This window comes from Eutrema salsugineum, unplaced genomic scaffold (genome assembly GCF_000478725.1).
Source record: "Eutrema salsugineum unplaced genomic scaffold, Eutsalg1_0 scaffold_17, whole genome shotgun sequence".
Classification (NCBI taxonomy): Eukaryota; Viridiplantae; Streptophyta; class Magnoliopsida; order Brassicales; family Brassicaceae; genus Eutrema; species Eutrema salsugineum.
This window is the reverse complement of record NW_006256852.1, coordinates 5361207-5380732: the sequence shown is the minus strand read 5'-3', so window position 1 is coordinate 5380732 and position 19526 is coordinate 5361207. Positions and strand designations below refer to the sequence as shown.

The 19526-nt window shown below is 36.1% G+C and overlaps 2 protein-coding genes across 2 annotated transcripts; one reads left to right on the top strand and one right to left on the bottom strand.

Moving 5' to 3' along the window:
• Positions 1 to 9777: 9777 nt before the first annotated feature.
• On the bottom strand, positions 9778 to 13132 carry LOC112087559. Its single transcript, XM_024157472.1, has 2 exons — positions 12403 to 13132; positions 9778 to 11487 (listed from the first exon to the last, which is right to left on the bottom strand). Exon 2 carries the CDS (start codon positions 11463 to 11465, stop codon positions 9834 to 9836), a length of 1632 nt encoding a protein of 543 aa, XP_024013240.1. The 5' UTR covers positions 11466 to 11487; positions 12403 to 13132; the 3' UTR covers positions 9778 to 9833.
• A 2797-nt stretch (positions 13133 to 15929) lies between these two features.
• LOC18020661 (U-box domain-containing protein 15) lies at positions 15930 to 18337 on the top strand. Its single transcript, XM_006403335.2, has 4 exons — positions 15930 to 16322; positions 16407 to 16523; positions 16782 to 17207; positions 17285 to 18337. Exons 1-4 carry the CDS (start codon positions 15930 to 15932, stop codon positions 18335 to 18337), a joined length of 1989 nt encoding a protein of 662 aa, XP_006403398.2.
• The last annotated feature ends 1189 nt before the right edge of the window (positions 18338 to 19526 follow it).

Below are 19526 nucleotides of genomic sequence, written 5' to 3'. Positions count from 1 at the left end.
TAGTTTTTGAGCTTCCCGCTTATTCGATGGGACTTTGCTGTCGGTAATATAGACATGGATTGCCCTAAGCCATTCCTTATCGCATCTATACTCTGGCTCTGTTGACAAAGCCAGACTCAAATAGTAAGGTTTGTAATTCAAGATACTAGGCACAAGCTGCCTGTCTGAGCCTATATAAGGCTTTTCAAAGCTCACAAACGAAGTCGGACCTATACTTTTCTACAAAGCCAATCGGTTGACCCATAAACGTATTCCTTGAGTGTACTTTGAAAAAATTCATTATTCACGTCAAGCTCACAAAGAATCCAACCATTAGTAACCACCAATTCAAGTACAATGCGTACAGTTATCAGTTTAACAACCGGAGTAAAAGTCTTTGGAAACTAAGTCTTCTTTGAATTTATCAATGGACCATCTGCATTGCGTTTAATATGAAATATGATAATAGGTTTTTAGCCTACTAAGGTCAATTAACCTATTGTGTTGTAGCACTTGAGAGTCAATCCAAATGGAGAGATTATAGACACCAAAACTATATGAATCTATCCTAATCCAAGTCAAACAAGTGGGGTTATGATCAAACAAGACTAAACTAATGATTAATATACAGCAAGCAATGATTAACAATCAAACTAGTAACCTAAACAAGATTAAGCAATGGTAAAAAGATAAGCCTCTAGATGTGATCATTGATCAGGGTGCTTTAAATGTGAACTGATGATGCTAAGAAAACAATGCAACACTTGCAAATATTTAGTCTAGACTTCCAAAGCAGATTAATTCATTCTCATGATAGTATTCCCTTTGCAAATTACTTAATAAAGACTAATTCCCATTAGTGAATAAGCAATCACAAAGCATAAAGGTTCCAAGTCTAATATGACCAAACAACCTCTTTGAGCATCAAAATAAGAGCTAAGATAGACTAAATCTTACACAGAAAGATATAGCAAGCAATCACATGATCTCTAAATCCAATTAACTTAGAACTCAAAATTAGATCAATCCTCTCATGAAACTCATAATCTTTATACTAATCCACTTTCAAATCTAATTCCCATTAGTGAAATATGAATCAGTAAGCATTATTAACCAGTTCTAAAATGTCATTTATGCATATAACAAACATTCCCATGGCATTAATGCATAAACCCTTAAGTTAGCTCTTTCAGACATTTCATCAAACACCTTGTGGGTGGAAAAATGTCTAAGTTCTAGATCATGCTTATAATAAGAGATCTAGCATTAAGAGCAGCTAACTAAGGAAAGGAAATGAGAATCTAGAACCTAAACATCATAAATCAAACATCTAATCACCCTAATCCACACACCTAGAAGCTTAAAATAAGACTACTCACTAATCATGATGAACACACCATTTCCTTTGCAAGAGGTGATGTTAAACATTATTAGAAGTAAAGATAAGATGATGAGTGATGCGATTGTAAACGGGGTGTGGGTCGGTTTTACTAAGCTTCATGTTTTAATTTTATAACCCTTAAATGTCTGCAAGTGCACAGATGTTCGCTGTAGTAAACGGGGTGTTGGTCGGTTTTACTAAGTTTCAGGTTTTAAATTTATAACCCCTAAATGTCTGCAAGTGCACAGATGTTCGCTGTAGTACTTAAAGTATCGATCCACAGAAACTTAGTTATTTCAGTATGAATTCACGCTAATGCTTAAATCAGACTAGAACTAAACAGGTTTTGGTTTTGGTTTTGGGTTTTGGTTGTCACTAAATCTAAACTAGAAAGCAAGTAGAAGCAATTGAAAATTAAAGAAAGTGAAAGCAAATTAAAAGCAATTAAAATCGAAGGCAAATGAAAGCAAGGAAAAATCGAATGAAAAGCAAAGGCTGTAAACAATGGAAAACTAACGCTGGGCTTAGGGTTTAGCAGGGATTCATGGACTAAACCTATGTCGAATTTAAGCATATGATAAAGGTAATCAACTACGTATGTTCTAGAACTCGAGGCATGGAAGTATGAATAGTCTACTTTCGCAGCACTAAAAAAGTATCTCTCGCTACCCTGATCAGTAGGTTTCCACTCTGATCCTGGAAGGGAGTAGATGCAATAATTGAACAATACTCATCAATATTCACAACTCAACTATAGGTAGGTTTCCACTTTTATAGAATCATTGCTCGTTTCACCCTAGGTCAGATAATCAATGAAAGCTTTCACAACAAATTATATGAGATCGGCTTCTAAGTGGCCAATAGAGAATCACACAGTAAAATCAAAGGCAAACAAAGAACATCGAGAGGATTATAAATCCTAAATCTATCGATTCATAGATAAGACACGAAATTCCTTCTGAAATAATCCCTTTAACCCCAACTGGAAAACTACTCAAACATATTGTAAACAATCATCACGAAGTATTGAAAATTGAGGAAAATTAAAGAAAACAGGGAAGAAGAAATAAGAACAAAGTCGCAGATGGAGGCGCGATGATGCTCTCCTTGACGGCTCCTCTTCGAAGATGGTGCATCCTAGGTTTTGTGAGGCACGAAAATCTCTCTCTCTCTCTCTCTCTCTCTCTCTCTCTCTAAGTCTGTCTCTCCTTCGATCTCCATCTTTAGAATGACCTAAAGCGGGTATTTATAGCTTATGGAGTTGTCCCGGACACTTAGGGCTTCAAAAATAATAAAAGGAATCGACTTGGGATTTAATTGGGTCGTCTGGGAAGTGACCGTTGTCTGGCCACGGTCGCGGTGCTTCTACCCGGGGGGAAATAGCCTTCGGCCGCGGTCCAGGCTCATGCTCTCTTCCGGAACTGCACTTCTGTCTTTATTGCATCGGGGGTATTTGAAGATCTAACCGTTAGATTGTCTTCAAACCAAGTGCATTCGAAATCTGCTTGTATCCTCTATGTTGTCACAAATTTTGGGGGCGTGATCAGACGGTGAGAAGGTCTTCATCGCTTGTCATACTTCTGACAGTCTGCATTTATCCCAAATTGCTCATTTGTTCCAAATTGCATATCTTTTGCCCAAGTTTCCTGAAAAGACTTGAAACTCTAAAATATTGAAAACACTTTAAAAACCTTTAAAAACAGAGTTAAAACACATGCATAAGACATCATTATGATCCATAAAAGTGGTCAAAATACGGTGTTATCAACTCCCCCAGACTTACCTTTTTGTTTGTCCTCAAACAAACTCGGATCAAGTCAGGAAAGAATTTTAAAAATTCGCATGAACTAAAAAATATCTCAGTGACCGTCCTTCTAAACCATAACTTATCGTGAAACATCTATTTGGATCTAGTCTAGAAAATTCTGACCAAACTACAAGCAAAACTAGTACGTTAATCCGTCATGCAAAAATCTACACAACTAGCTCTCTACATTCATTTAGTGTAATAGAGAATTCTCATCAAAGTCATTACTCAGGGTAGACGGGTTGGGCACTAAGGGCTATTTAAGTGGTTGAGTTAAAGTATTTCGGGTTACCTGAAGATCAAGAGGATGCAAGATATTATGCAAAACCGCAAGAGAAAGTGGATCTATGATGTCCGCAAATTTTCAGTCACTTCTCCTTGTCATATGTTGTTGCATAATCCTTCCTCCTTTGTTGTAAACAGTTGTTCCCCCAGACTTAGATCTTTTTCGGGAATTAGAAAGATAATCTCCAAAACTCCATATAATCAAAATCAGGCTTGCCTCAAGGATAAATTTGATCCTCCTAGACTCTCTAAGGTTTTTTATTTTTTTTTCTTTCTTATTTTCGGATTTTTTTTTTCTTTTGAAAGGGGAAGCACCTTTTATAGAGACGGAGTCTAAAGGACGAAAATTTACCAAGATTTTAAAGTTTTTCCAAGGCAAACGGATTTTTCTCCTTTTGTTGAATTGTTCCGGTAAAATCCCAGGTCTCTGTCTTCAGTGACTGAAAACCGCGTTGATCCTCTTTCTCTCCGACGTTTTTGCACATATCTGCATATAGGACAATGAAAAACAAGAGTGCATGTGGTTTGAAAGAGGTTAAGTTTGGTGGAGAACTAGCTAAAGATGAACTAGCCATTCAGGATCAACAAAGAGTGGTAAAACGGTAAAAGAGTCCTGAATGTATGATTCGTTTCCCTGATCTAATGTTTTAATGAGAAAATTAAGTCAAAATTATTTCCAGATAAAATAAGCTAGTATATCCTGTCAGAAAGAATCTCCATGAATAGAAGTCCTCTGGTGGGAGTTCGTAGTGCAAGTATTCTAGCAACCGCCTAGTCTAGGCCTAAATCACAAAAGAGCTAAAAACGAGAAAATAGCATAGAAGCACACTGGTCTAAATCATCATAGTAATGTTTACTGTGTTCCTGGTTTGAAAACTTTTTGAAAAACTTTTTGAAAACTTTTTTTTTTGAAAAAAATTTATGTGTCCAAAACAAACTCAAATCAAATCAAATTTCGTTAGCAACGGATGAACATCCTCCCCCAGACTTATTTCACATTGTCCTCAGTGTGATAAATCTCGGAAGGAATTGTAAAGAAAATAGAAAATTGAAATGTCGAAGTCTACTTATCGTGCTGGAGAATGCTGCTCGTCTTTTGTATTTTTTCTTCCTTATTAAAAACCTGAAATTAAATGAAACAAAAACAAAGCAGTAAAATAGAAAATAAAGGTCAAAGGTAAATAAATAAAATACCAAGTGGATTTCCAGTGTTGCTTGATTAGACTTATCTGGGGTTGTGACACTCCTTGATCTCTTTCTTGGCCGATGATGGATCAATCAAAAGAATCACTTCTCTCTCGTCTTCTCTTTCTTCAGCCAGAGAAAATGGGTTTCCGGTTTTGTCCCATAGGACAATGGCTCCGTATGGTTTGACTTCCTTTATCTTGAAAGGTCCAAGCCATCTTGAAAGTAATTTTTCTGGAAAAATCTTAAGACGAGAATTGAAAAGAAGAACTTTATCGTTAGGAGCAAAAGTTCTATGAATAATGTTCTTATCATGATATGCTTTAGTCTTCTGTTTGTAGATCTTCGAGTTTTCGTAAGCATTGTGTCGGATTTCTTCTAACTCGTGAAGTTGAAGTAGTCTTCTTTCTCCGGATGTTTTCAAGTTCATGTTCATCTCCTTGATAGTCCATTGCGCTTTATACTCAAGTTTTACTGGAAGGTGACATGTTTTTCCGTAAACTAGGTTGAATGGTGTTTTTCCTACGGCGTCTTGAATGCTGTCCGATATACTCAAAATGCATCGTCAAGCTTGGTAGACCAATTCTTGCGATGGACTGCAGTTGTTTTCTGCAAAAACAACTTGATTTCTCTATTCGAGATTTCTACTTGACTGCTAGTTTGGGAATGGTATGTGGAACCAACTTTATGCGTAACTCCATTCTTTCTTAGAAGATTTTCGAAAACCTTGTTGATGAAATGCGATCCTCCGTCGCTTATCACAACTCTAGAAATTCCAAAATGCGGGAAGATTACAGATTTAAACATCTTCATGACGACTTTCGTATCATTGGTGGGACTAGTGACTGCTTCCACCCACTTAGAGACATAGTCTACTGCTACTAAGATGTATTGGTTTCCAAAAGTAGTAGGAAATGGTCCCATAAAATTTATTCCCTTACATCAAAAATTTCGACTTCGAGAATAAAAATTTGAGGCATCTCATTCTTTTTGCTTATGTTTCCCACCCTTTGACATTTATCGCATCGCGATATATAAGCTTGAGTATCTTTGAACAAGGTAGGCCACCAAAAACCTGCTTGTAAGATTTTTGAAGCGGTTTTGAAGGTTGCAAAATGTCCTGCGTGAGACGAGCCATGGCATCCGAATAAAATTCCTTCCATCTCTTCTTCAGCCACACATCTTTGGAATAAACCATCAGCACATCTCTTGTAGAGATAGGGTTCATCCCAAATATAATGTCTTATGTCTCGCAGAAACTGCTTCTTCTTATATCCGAAAAATTATGGTGGTTCTACATCAGCTGCTAGGTAATTCGCTATGTGCCTAAACCATGGTGTGTTAAAAGCATCTGATCCTCGCATGAGTTGCCTTGGTGCTGCCGAATAAGCATTGGTGGGAGTTGTATCTATTGCATAGATGTTTTCTTCTGACAAACTATCATTTAAAGGTATTCTTTCTTCAACTCGAATTCGTGAAAGATGGTCTGCAACTCCATTATCTGCTCTTTTCCGATCTCGAATTTTGATGTGGAATTCTTGTAGTAGGAGGATCCATCTTATCAACCGAGGTTTAGCGTCTTTCTTAGACATCAAATACTTAATTGCAGCATATCAGTATGAACTATAACCTTAGATCCTACAAGATAAGAACGGAATTTCTTAACTGCAAATACGACAGCTAGAAGTTCCTTTTCTGTTGTAGCATAATTGCACTGAGCTTCGTCTAGAGTTCTGCTTGCGTAGTAGTTTACGTGCAATTTCTTATCTTTTCATTGGCCAAGAACTGCTTCGACTGCATAGTCACTTGCATCGCACATGATTTCGAATGGGAATTCCCAATTAGGTGCTTGCACGACTGAAGCGGAGACAAGGGCTTCTTTGATATTATGAAGCGAGGCTAAGCACTCATCAACGAACTCGAAGTTCGTTTCTTTGCAAAGCAAACGCGTAATAGGTCTAGCTATTTGAGAAAAAACTTTTATGAAACGCCTATAGAATCCTGCGTGTCCTAAGAAACTACGAATTCCTTTCACATTTGTTGGGGGTTGTAGGCTTGTCATGACTTTAATTTTTGCTTTGTCAACTTCAATTCTTTTTCCCGAAATCCTGTGCCCAAGCACGATACCGTCTCGTACCATGAAGTGACATTTTTCCCAATTTAATACTAAGTGCTTATCTCCACATCTTTGCTGAACTTTACCAAGGTTGGCTAGGCATTTTTCAAAACAAGATCCATAGACCAAGAAATCGTCCATGAATACTTCCATGAATCTTCGATAAAGTCTGTGAAGATCGACATCATGCAACGCTGGAAGGTAGCAGGTGCATTACAAAATGCAAAAGGCATACGTCGGTAAGCGATGTGCCATATGAACAAGTGAATGTCGTTTTTTCTTGATCCTCCGGTCGAATAGGAATTTGGAAAAATCTGGAGTATCCATCAAGGAAACAATAGTAGGGGTGATTAGCTAACCTTTCTAGCATTTGATCTATGATGTAAAGTGGAAAATGATCTTTCCTAGTTGCCGCATTCAGTTTTCGGTAATCGATACACATACGATGTCCAGTGACTGTTCTTCTAGCGATCATCTCATCTTTAACGACAGTGTGATAACACCTGATTTTGACCATTTTTCATCATTGATTTCGAATGCTGACACCTGATTTTGACAGTGGCATAACACCTGATTTTACTTAGTTTTATGAACTTTTATTATGATTTCCATGTATTTGTAGTTTCAAGGCTCTTTTCAAGAAACTTAGGGAATATGATGGCAAAATGGAAGAAATCCACATTTTTATCTCAGAGTCAGAATGTCAGAAGTTCAGCTTCAAATGAAAACTTTCTCACCGTCCGATCCAGCTCAAATTTGGAGACAATCAAGAGGAGACAACAGCTTTCCATAGCACTTTACATCACAAAGATCCAACAGTGCAATCAAAAGATACATGGAGAACAAGTTGACTTAGTTCACCAGTCCCAGAAGACTCTCACCCGCGGGAAACACATGTTTAATCTGCCCTGGAAGACTCTCACCCCCGGTGGACCTTAGGACAAGCCAAAAGGCCCAACATCAAAGCCCACTTCGCCATTTCTCTTCAGAGAAGTCCTAAATGAGACCTGGAATACCTTAGGACCTATAAATACATTGTTTAGCAGCCATAAACGGGTGTGTGCTCCTGTAATAAGATTATGAGCCACCAAACTTTGTTTTTCTAGGGTTAGACGATGGAGATGGGGATTCTTCCCCAGATCCATTGTTCTTCCTCCTTTTTATCTTAATAACTTTTCTGTTTCATTCTATTTCATTTTTATATGTCTTTTATCATTCATTGCATCATGTAGATTAGTCCTAGAGAGTCAAGTTGTTATATCGATTAGGATTTCTATTGTTCTTAGCCATATTCTGGATCTCATCTCTTCTAATTTATTCGTAAAGCATGACAGTAGATTCATGACCTATTCTCTGAGCCTAGGATCAATCAGAGCCACGAGAGTGTTGTATCAGATCATCCATACCTAGCTTCAGAAGAACATAGTCGCTATAGGAGTCGAGAGCTACCTATAGAGAAGTTGTGAGCAGATGAATTCAATGTCCAATGCATGATCTTAAGTTTAGCATGAGAGCGAGAGTTAATTGCTAGATCTAAGAGATTAGTTGATTAAGGTGACGGCAGTTGGTTAATCATACATGTGTCTATTCTAGTTCAATGCAGATTCCCAGAAACAGATGAAGATAAATCGCCCGGAAGCTAATTGGAATTGCCATCATACATCGATTAGAGTAAACCGGAGAAGTCTAAATCGCCACCTATGAGTTCAAGAGTCTTTAGTTTGAATCGATATGCTTTAGATGTTCTTTTAACAGTTCATCCTGCATTGCATCTCTTGTGAATACTAGATTAGGTTTATTACACTGGTTTCCCTCCTTGTATCAATACAGCTCCTATGCCGATGCCTGATGCATCGCACTCCACTTCAAACGTTTTGTTGAAATCTGGTAACACTAGAACCGGTGCAGTGGTAAGCTTCTCCTTGAGAGTATCAAACGCCTTTTTTGAGCTTCTCCCCAGGTGAAACCAACACTTTTCTTCACCACAGCAGTGAGAGGTGTGGCTATACTACTGAAATCCTTGACAATGCGCTGATAGAAGCTTGCTAACCCATGAAAGCTCCTCACTTGACTGATGTTTGTTGGGGCCGGCCAGTCTTTGATCGCTTTAATCTTCTCCTCATCCACCTGTAAACCCTGCGAGCTCACAACAAAACCTAAGAAAACCAACTTATCAGTGCAGAATGCGCACTTCTTTAAGTTTGCATAAAAGCCTTCTTGTCGAAGAGTCTTAAAACAAGCTCAAGATGTGACACATGATCAGATAAACATTTGCTGTAAACTAAAATATCATCAAAATAAACAACAATAAACTTACTGATGTATGCTCTAGAACTTGGTTCATTAGACGCATAAAGGTACTTGGTGCATTGGTCAGGCCGAAGGGCATCACCATCCACTCATAGAGACCTTGCTTGGTCTTGAAGGCAGTCTTCCATTCATTACCTTCTTTCATCCTCACTTGATGGTATCTACTCTTGAGATCGATCTTTGAGAACAAGGTGGCTCCACTAAGCTCATCAAGCATGTCATCGAGTCTTGGAATTGGGTGTCTATACTTGATGGTGATGTTGTTGATAGCTCGGCAATCTACACACATGCGCCAGGAGCCATCTTTCTTTGGCACCAACAAAACAGGAACGGCACAAGGGCTGAGGCTCTCCCTCACATATCCTTTGTCTAACAGCTCTTTGACTTGCCTCTCCAACTCCTTGGACTCCTCACGGCTCATTTGGTAAGCCGGTTTGTTTGGTAAAGCTGCTCCCGGTATGAAGTCTATTTGGTGTTCGATGCCTCGAATTGGTGGCAATCCTTCAGGCATTTCTTCAGGGAACACATCTTTAAAACTGTCAAGTAAGTCAGTGATCTCCAGTGGTAGTTCAAGTTCACCTAAACCTGCGCTCAAATGCTCCTTAAAGATCATTAGTAGCATTGTGTGTTTAGCAGCAAAAACTTTTCTAACATAGCTAGGCTGAGCAAGAAAATTTGACTTAGAGATACTTTCTTTTTCTTTAAGCATTTGCATTTGTAGTTCATGCACTTGTGATGGTGTATGAGGTGCTAAACTAACTTTTCTTTTGTTATGCATAAGAGTATACATACTTAGTTTCTCTATCAAATTGCCATGGCCTACCTAACAATAAATGACCAGCTTGCATAGGAACTACATCGCATAAAACTTGATCTTGATATTTTCCTATGCTAAATGGAATGGTGACTTGATCAGTAATCTTAAGCTCTACCTTATCATCGAGCCATCTCAGCATATAGGGCCGTGGATGTTTAGTTCTCTCAAGGCCTAGCTTATCAACCATGTGAGCACTTGCAACATTAGTACAAGACCCACCATCAATAATTAGGTTACATACCTTTCCTTTTATAGTGCAACGGCTGTGAAAGATGTTCTCTCTTTGTATGGCCTCGGCTGGTTCCACCATTACACTTAGTACACGTCTAGTGACAAGGAACTCTCCTGTGTCTGGGTAAGCTATGTCACCATACTCATCATCTTGATCTTCTTGAACATCAGCTTCATCATATGACTCATAGTCTCCAGCCTCGGTCATGAGCATCACTCGATTGTTTGGGCATTCACGAGACATGTGACCTCTTCCCCTGCATTTGAAACAAGTAATATCTCTTGCACGCTGAGGGTTATTAGTCTTAACTGCCTCTGGTCTGGTGTCTTTGCTTGTTTCAACTGCCTTGCCTTTGAATCGTGAATCAATTTCCACACCTTTGCCTTTGTCGAGTGGTTTGTTGAAGTTTGAGTTCCAAGTGGTTTGTGGCTTGCTTCTGGTGTTGGTGATCTTCTTCTTGATGTGTTGTTCTGCCTGTATAGACAAATGGAAAAGATCTTTGAAGTTTTGATATACCTGTCTCTCCACTTTGCGGCTGATCCTCTCTTGTAAGCCATCAAGGAATTGCGCCATTAGAGCTTCTTCATCATCATTGAGCTCCAATCGGTTCCTCAAGCGCTCAAACTCCTCATAGTATTCTTCTACGGTCCTGGTTCCCTGTTTAAGAGTTCGAAAACGACGCTGTAAGTCTCGGTAAAAATGAGGAGGGACAAACCTTTGCCTCATTAGGTCTTTCATGTCGACCCATATATCAATAGCTCTCAAGTGGCTTCTCTTTCGGTCTGATACTTCTCTGTCCCACCATGTAAGTGCACCGTCGGTGAGCTGAGCCATTACTAGTGCTACTCTCTTTGGACCAGGGTGATTGTAATAGTCGAAGATGTGATCCATCCTCTTCTCCCAATCTAGATAAGCCTCCAGATCAACTTTTCCAGCAAAGTTTGGTGTGGTCAGCTTGATGTGGTTCTTGTTCTTTCTAGAGTAAGGTGTATACTCTTCATCATCGACATCTCCATAATCATCTTGTGGCACACGTCGCCTTTGCCCGCGGTGTCTTTGACATCTAGGGTTTGGTTCTTCATCTTGGGAAGAATCATCTTCGGTCAAGGCTGCATTGAGAGGCTCGTTGATGTGCACTCCATTGTGCCTTGGGTTAGTTCTGGTGTTCTGAGTGGTGTTGAGTCCGGTTCCTACTCCTCCAAGGTTGAGTGTCGGCTGTAAAGTTACCTGTGGTGCTTGTTCCACACGGCTGAGCCGATCTCCTAAGTCTTGCCTCAAAGCCTTGATCTCATCTCTCATGGAGATGATCAACTGGTGAAGGGGATCTTGTGCATTACTACTTTCTTCTCCCATGGCAGATTAATGAGGTTTGTTTCTTGCAAACAAAGACAAGAGAAAAGGAAATAGCTTAGTTCTGACCAAAAGAAGAAATAGGAAATTTTCAAAATGTTTTTTTTTTTTGGACTTTGAATTAAAAGACAATGATTGACAAGAAATAAGGGAACTATGTCTGTCTCAAAAATTCAAACGTGATTGATCCTAAATATGGAAAATTTTAAATGCATTCAGAGACAATGTAATCTTTCTTCTTCTTTTTCTTTTTAACAAAACGAAAACTACAAATGAGACTAGATGCAATGATAATGGATTTTTTTTTTATATGGTGCAAGGAAGCAAATGATTAAACAGAAATGAAAAGATTTAAATAGATAGATAAAACTTGGGCTGAAGGAACTTTAGCTCTGATACCAAAAATGATACAAGCACCAAGCTGTCAAGGGCTTGTAGTATCTCGGAAGCAAAGCCTGGTCGATGGCCAAGGGGTTGATTCAAGTGAATGAGCAACTCTAGACAATTGAATCGGCTGGTGGAAGTGAAGGATGTGAAATGGATCGAAGTGCACCACACAAGTTGTGAAAGACTTGTGATACAACACAGATTCTCGACTCTAGGAGGTACTAGTCTCAACTAGAGAAAAGAAGAATAAGTTTTACACAGAAAACTCAATGAAATAAAATTCTTGTTTTATTAATATCAAAGGTGAAAAATTAAAAGGCTGTAATGGAACCTTATATAATGGTCGTATCAGCTTAGACTCAAAAAAATAAAAGACTCAAAACAATAGAACTTTTAAAAGTAAAGACTCAAAACAACAGGACTTGTAAATTAAAAATACTAAATTAAAGGACTCTAAAAAAGGAAATAAAAGACTAACTAAATTATCTCTGTATAAGATCAAAGACAAGAGAAACTCATTAGTCAAAAAATTGAAATTTGATTGAACATTTACCTTATTTGGTGGCTGAGACATCTGTGGCTTTGACCGAGTTTAAATCATCCCTCCTTAAGACTCTGATTTTTCAATTATTTTGTACCATTGTAGCCTCCTCCATCTCGAATTTCTCCGAAAAAGATGATAGAAGCTCCCTTGAATCGCCAAAATAGACCCAATGAAAACTTTGAAGGATTTGACAGCTAAAAAGCCTTAACAAAATTCTCAAACAGATCGAACTCACAATTCTAAAATTTGAAAGAGAAACTCTAACCTATCTCAAGAGGTAGAGATTGACTCAAATAGAAGAATTGAAAAACGATAAAAGAAAGCATCTGAATTTCAATATAACAGATCGGAGAAAGAGGAGAAGGTGAAAATCCAAAATCGGAAATCTTTAGATTCATTGCTGGAAAAACCGAAGAAAACTTCAATTAGAATAGAAACTCGCTCCAGTAAGGATTAGCGATATTAATTATTCCTATAACATGAAGAATCGATCGATTCCAGCAGAAAAGAGAACCAAGTCTTTCAAACCAAGTATCTCCATCTCTTTCTAAAAGAAAACTGGTAATCGGAAAGCAAAATCCTAAATCTGGACACTGCCGGAAAGTTATTGTCCAATAAATGGAAAAGAAAAGCCGGATTAAACCGGAAAACATCAAAATAGGAGAAAAAACTCTCTCTCTGAAGGATAGAGATGAGAGAAAAGAGAGAGAAAAAACTCCTCATATTATTATAGAAATATTTATTTTCCATTTTGTTTAGTTACACTGTGTTCCATTTCAGATTTTATATATATAGAAAGGGATATGTCGTCATTAAAAAAAAAAAGGGATTATATTAATTTTAAACAAAAAATTGGTCATAATTTTGTTTCGATTATTTTATGATTCAAATTCTATTTAAAAAAAATGAACTGGCCTCCAAATGTTTTTTATTATAGAAAAAAATACATCAATCTAAACAAGATTTTTAGTTGAATCTCATATATCGCTCCTCTCTTTCAAATTATTTTTTCTGTTCCACGATTTCTCTTGTTCTTTAACTCGTTTGTTTTTAATAGGTAACTAGATATTACTCCGTGCATCCGTATGGAAATTTCTTTTTTAATCAAAATTTATAATGTAGTTTATATTTCCTTTATAGATATATGTTTTTAATAATGACAAAACTTTATATTTGTGTTTAGATATAATTTGATTTTAAATTCTTTTTAGTATTATTATGACCACGATCATAAAAATAAAATTCTAACCCGGTCAGTATATTAATCAAAAAATGACTGTTATTGTAAAAACATAATTCTAACCCGCCTATTCATATTACTATATAATATAAATATTTACTATTTTTAAAATAATTTTTAGCTTAATATCTAGCATGTTTTAATAACCTAACCAACATAAAACAACAATTATTAAAAAAAAAAACCTAACACGCCACATCAAATTACCATATAATATTAATATATATCAGTTTACAATATGTAAAATTTTAGTATGATTAAATATGGTTAACAAATACAATAAGTTATTCATTAATCATATGTATTATTCTGTAAATTTTATTTAAATTTTAAATATTAAATTAAATCAGACCTATAACTAAGGAAGTATACAGAATTTAAATTAATATCTATTTTTCACCACTAAATTTAATTACAAAAAAAAACTTTTGGATTTTTAATCAAATATAACCTTTATTTAAGGAAATTATTAGTTATCTAAATTAATATCTAATTGTTGGAATTAAATTTACATATTGAAAAAATGTGTTTTTTAATAATATTACAATTTATTAGAATAATTTAAAAACTGTTTCCAAAAAAAATTAGGAGTGTTTGGAGGCAAGCAGTAAAAGTGTTTCTGTTTTAATATAATAGATCTATTTTTCAGAATTAAATTTAATTACAAAAAAAAAATTTGAATTTTAAATTAAATATAATCTATATTTAAGGAAATCTTTGACTATCTAAATTAATATCTTAATTTTTAGAATTAATATATATATATATATATATATATATATATAAGAAACTGTATTTTCAAATGATATTGCAATAAATTGGGATAATTTTAAAGATATTAATTTAGATAATTTTAAAATGTTTCCAACCAATTTTTTTTAAAAAAAATTGGGAGTGTTTGGAAGCAAGAAATAAAAGTGCTTCTGTTTTAATATAATAGATTATTGAATTGAGTGGTGTCTTAAACATTCTTATTAGAAAATTAAGGTGTTGATCGGTTCACCCGCTGTCACCCGCAATGCTACGTTTGCGGTTGGTAACGGTTAGTAGTATTTAATAATAATCATAAAAATGCTTCAATCCGCTTTGTATCGTTGAAATCCAAAAAATGCTTCCCGCAAGCATTTGCGGTTGCGGGTGGTAGTGAGTGGGTAAACAAAACTTATTTAAGGAAAAATAAAACATGTTAAAAAAAATATATGAAACTCTAAACATACTGTATTGTCTTCTATATATAGTAAAGACAAATCCTACCATTTTTTCTATTAAGTTGTAGTTTTTGTATCTTAATCATGGCTTCCATACAAGTTGAAGAAAGTAAAGACACAAACGTAAGTACCATAATATTTTGGAGATATTGAATCTATTGAAATATCACATCATGCATAGGACAAATCCTAAAAATCTATGTATTGGAGCAAATTATTTCTAGTTTGTTCCATTACTTGACACAATTTTGGGTGATGTTCCCAACAATTGAAATAAAACATGTCATTATAAAATTTATTAGTCTTTTGTATATTTATCCAGTATTTATTTATGATTTTTTTATTAATTATTTTGAACTAGAGTGACTTTGATATTTAGCATAATAATATAGTTTTTTAATGTTTTTTTTAATTGTATATTACGTTTATTTTGGTAATTTAATGTTAAACCGTTAATACATCTCTTGGTTAACCAGTCAAAAATGTTCTGCAAATGGACCCATTTTTAACAGTTAAATCGTCGTTCAAACCACTAAATAACGCTTGAAACTGCAATTGTCTGTTTCCGTAAACTCTCACACTCGTAACCGCAATAGCTGCGTTTAAACTTGACCCTAAATTGAGGTAGAGATTAGATGAAACTTTTAGGATCATGTAATCGACATTTTTTTTTTTGTAAAAGATGTAATCGATATGTTTGTCTCCAAATCAAAACATATTCCCTCAGAATTTCAGGAAATTTTCCTTATTAAGCTTTGTATTTTATTAAGATTTTCTAAAATGGAATAATTATAAGTTGTGGTTAGAGTAGTCCAACTTTAAGAAAGATGATGAACAATTTTTTAGTTATTGAAAAGGTTTGGTATCAAAGGATAAGCACTTTTCTAGGATATTATGTTCTGTCCCGCTAAATCACATGCCAAATTTTTAAAGAAGAAAAATCAATTTTTTTGGTGAAAAGGAAAAAAAACAAATTTTCTTTTCACTCTAAAAATGAAACAAGCGAAAATTAAGTTTACAGTTTCCTTCCCTTTCGCATTATCCTTCAACATCTTTGGAGTCAATTTGAAGGCGATAGAGAATCTCTGATGATCGTGATGGACGTAGATGAAGAAGTCACAGGAGATGTAGAGAACATTGAAGAACTCGTCACTGTAGAAGAATCGATCGATGGTGAACATGCGGTGGAGATTGACGAGGAAGAAGAACGGATTGGTGATGTGAAAGATGATTTGGTGAGGGAGATCATAACCATAGTTGAGTTTTTGGATCAGATTAACGACTATAGACGAACACAACAAAAAGAATGTTTCAACCTCGTTAGAAGATTGAAAATTCTTGTTCCATTTATGGATGAGATTCGAGGTTTTGAATATCCTTCGCCAGAAAGTTGCATGCACTTTCTCTATCGTTTGAGGAAAGTGATTCTAGTTGCTAGAAAATTGTTGGAAACTTGCAACAATGGCAGCAAAATATATTTGGTAAATTCAATTATTTTTGTTTTTTATGAAAATTTTTTTGGATATCCCCTGTGAATGTTTTAATTGTTTCTAGTTATGATGCAGGCATTGGATAGCGAATCGATAATGACAAGATTTCATTCAATTTATGAAAAGCTGAATCGTGTTCTAGTTAAAACTCCTTTTGATGAGTTGAGGATTTCTGATGAAGTAAAAGATGAGGTAAATTCTTCTTCTGTGGCCATAATCCAGACTAATTCCCGACTCCCGAGACATGTAATGAGACTGCTATGATTGCCGTTTAAGGCATCTATATTGACCAAGAGGAAAATAAAATGGATTTTGTTGATAGTGGAACTTGATCACTGACCTTGAAACACATGATGAATTCTCTATTTACTTGACAAACCATTGTACCACACGCTCTTGATTAATGTATTGTAGTTTCTAAAATAAGCTCTCTTTTTATTAATTTTGTAGATTGATTCATTATGTAAGCAATTAAAAAGAGCAAAGAGAAGGACAGACACACAAGACATAGAGCTCGCAGTAGACATGATGGTGGTCTTCTCAAAAACTGATCCTCGAAATTCGGATAGCGCTATTATAGAAAGGCTTGCAAAAAAACTTGAGCTACAAACAATGGAGGATTTAAAGACAGAAGCCATAGCCATAAAAAAACTAATCCAAGAAAAAGGTGGGTTAAGCATAGAGACTAAACAACATATCATTGAGCTGCTTTACAAGTTCAAGAAGCTTCAAGGTGTTGAAGCTACCGACATTCTCTACGAACCAGTTATCAATAAATCATTCACCAAGTCCACATCTCTAATACTACCTCACGAGTTTTTGTGTCCAATCACATTGGAAATAATGCTAGACCCGGTTATCATCGCTACAGGACAGGTAGTATTTATTAAAGTGATTCTTGGTTGGTTCAAAATGTATTAAAGTAACTAACATAACAATATGTTGTTATACAGACATATGAAAAGGATAGTATACAGAAGTGGTTTGATGCGGGGCATAAGACTTGTCCAAAAACCAGACAGACGTTAGATCATCTCTCTCTTGCGCCAAATTATGCCTTGAAGAACTTAATTTTGCAGTGGTGTGAGAAGAACAAGTTCAAGCTTCCAGGAAAAGAAATATCTTCACATTCGGAATATGACTTGGAAAAACAGAAAGATGAGGTACCTTTGCTGGTGGAAGCATTATCGTCAAGCCAATTGGAAGAACAAAGAAAATCTGTGAAGCAGATGCGTTTGCTTGCTAGAGAAAATCCAGAGAACCGAGTTTTAATAGCTAATGCAGGAGGTATCCCTTTATTAGTTCAACTCCTTTCTTACCCTGATTCGGGGATCCAAGAGAATGCGGTTACAACTTTGTTGAATCTATCTATTGATGAGGTCAACAAGAAACTCATCTCAAATGAAGGAGCCATTCCAAGTATTATTGAAATTCTTCAAAACGGAAACAGAGAGGCAAGAGAAAACTCTGCTGCAGCATTGTTTAGTTTATCGATGCTTGACGAGAACAAAGTAACAATCGGATTATCAAATGGGATCCCACCATTGGTCGAATTACTACAAAATGGGACATTAAGAGGGAAGAAAGATGCTCTCACTGCACTCTTTAACTTATCCCTTAATTCAGCTAATAAAGGGAGAGCCATTGATGCTGGTATCGTTCAACCGTTGCTACAACTTTTGAAAGACAGAAACTTAGGAATGATCGATGAAGCACTTTCGATTCTGTTGCTTCTTGCATCACACCCTGAGGGACGTCAAACCATTGGACAACTGTCGTTCATTGAAACTCTAGTGGAATTCATCAGAGAAGGCACACCAAAGAATAAAGAGTGTGCAACCTCGGTGCTACTTGAACTAGGCTCTAACAACTCATCTTTTATTCTGGCTGCACTTCAGTTTGGAGTCTATGAACATCTTGTAGAAATAGCCAGCTCAGGAACAAACAGAGCTCAAAGGAAAGCAAATGCACTTATACAACTCATAAGCAAATCCGAACAAATTTAGAGACGTTCTGAACATTTTCATCTTGTACTCTAATTTAAGTTTCTTCCCTTTTTCCTTTCGCTTAGGTTTCATAATTTTTCTTTTATTTTCCTATTTGATTATGTATTAATCCTTTGTTGTATACTTGTACATGCTCTTTTAGTCATATACTTTCATTTCTTTTTCGTGTTCAATATTATTCTCAGTGCACGTTCTAATTCTTATGTAAAGGAAGTACAATAACTCCACAACATTTCCCAGTTAAAACTAAACTTATCTCGCTGAAGTTAGGATTTAAGCTTGTCTGATGTAGCTATGTATTCGGTTTGATTTGAATTTTCAGAAATAGAGAGTCAGAGAAAACAGAAAGAGAAGATAGAGTAAGGAGCACACGCAAGAATTATCGAGTTCAGCTTAACCAGTCCGATTAAGGCACATCTTGCCAGAAATCTATTCTGGGAATCCACTAGAATACATGTTCTTGAGGTATACAAAGATCTTGTACTTACACTCAACTCTCTCTCACGCCTTAAGTCAACTACAACAACAATCTAACTCTTTCCTATATGCATTATGCTTTCATTGGAAACATTTTGAACCATAGCTCGCAATCAGTCCAAAATCTGAACCATTTTGTTGTCTCATCATGTCAAAAGAGCGCTTGCAAATCCCATTTGTCGCTAAGTCATCTAGCCTGATGCAGAAATCAACCCGAGCCAAGTACCAATGGTCCAAGAAGGACCCATGAGAGGCTCAAATGCCAAGCAGCTCAAAAAGAGGTTCAACCTATTTGTTCAAGCCTTTATCCGATATTTGGAGCCGGAAAAAATTCCCTTACCGGAGCCAGATCAAGAGATTGATAGAATAGGAAACTCAATAATAGAATTATTATACTGTATATTATGTATTTACTCTGATTGATCTTGATTGATTCATTTGTAACACTATATATTGATAATGAAAGACACAGAGAAGGGCACGGTTTGTGCTTCTTACCAATTAACATGGTATCAGAGCTTTGCCTCTAACCTAAATCTTTCTCCTATAGCCGCCGCTCTCTATTTTCTCGATCTTCTTCCATTGTTTCTCCTTAATCTTTCTCTACTTGTTGCTCTTCTCTATCTCTGATCTACCTCTATTCTCCTCTTTCTCTGCATTCTCTCTGCAACCTTTCTGCAATTTCTCTGCAACTTCTCTGCAATTCTTCATC

Bases quoted from the DNA above. Each gene is read 5' to 3' on its own strand.
- LOC112087559 (XM_024157472.1), bottom strand. From the start codon at position 11,465: ATGGGAGAAGAAAGTAGTAATGCACAAGATCCCCTTCACCAGTTGATC.
- LOC18020661 (XM_006403335.2), top strand. From the start codon at position 15,930: ATGATCGTGATGGACGTAGATGAAGAAGTCACAGGAGATGTAGAGAAC. The intron at 16,323-16,406 runs GTAAATTCAATT...GTTATGATGCAG, and splicing joins ATGGCAGCAAAATATATTTG to GCATTGGATAGCGAATCGAT. The intron at 17,208-17,284 runs GTAGTATTTATT...GTTGTTATACAG, and splicing joins TTATCATCGCTACAGGACAG to ACATATGAAAAGGATAGTAT.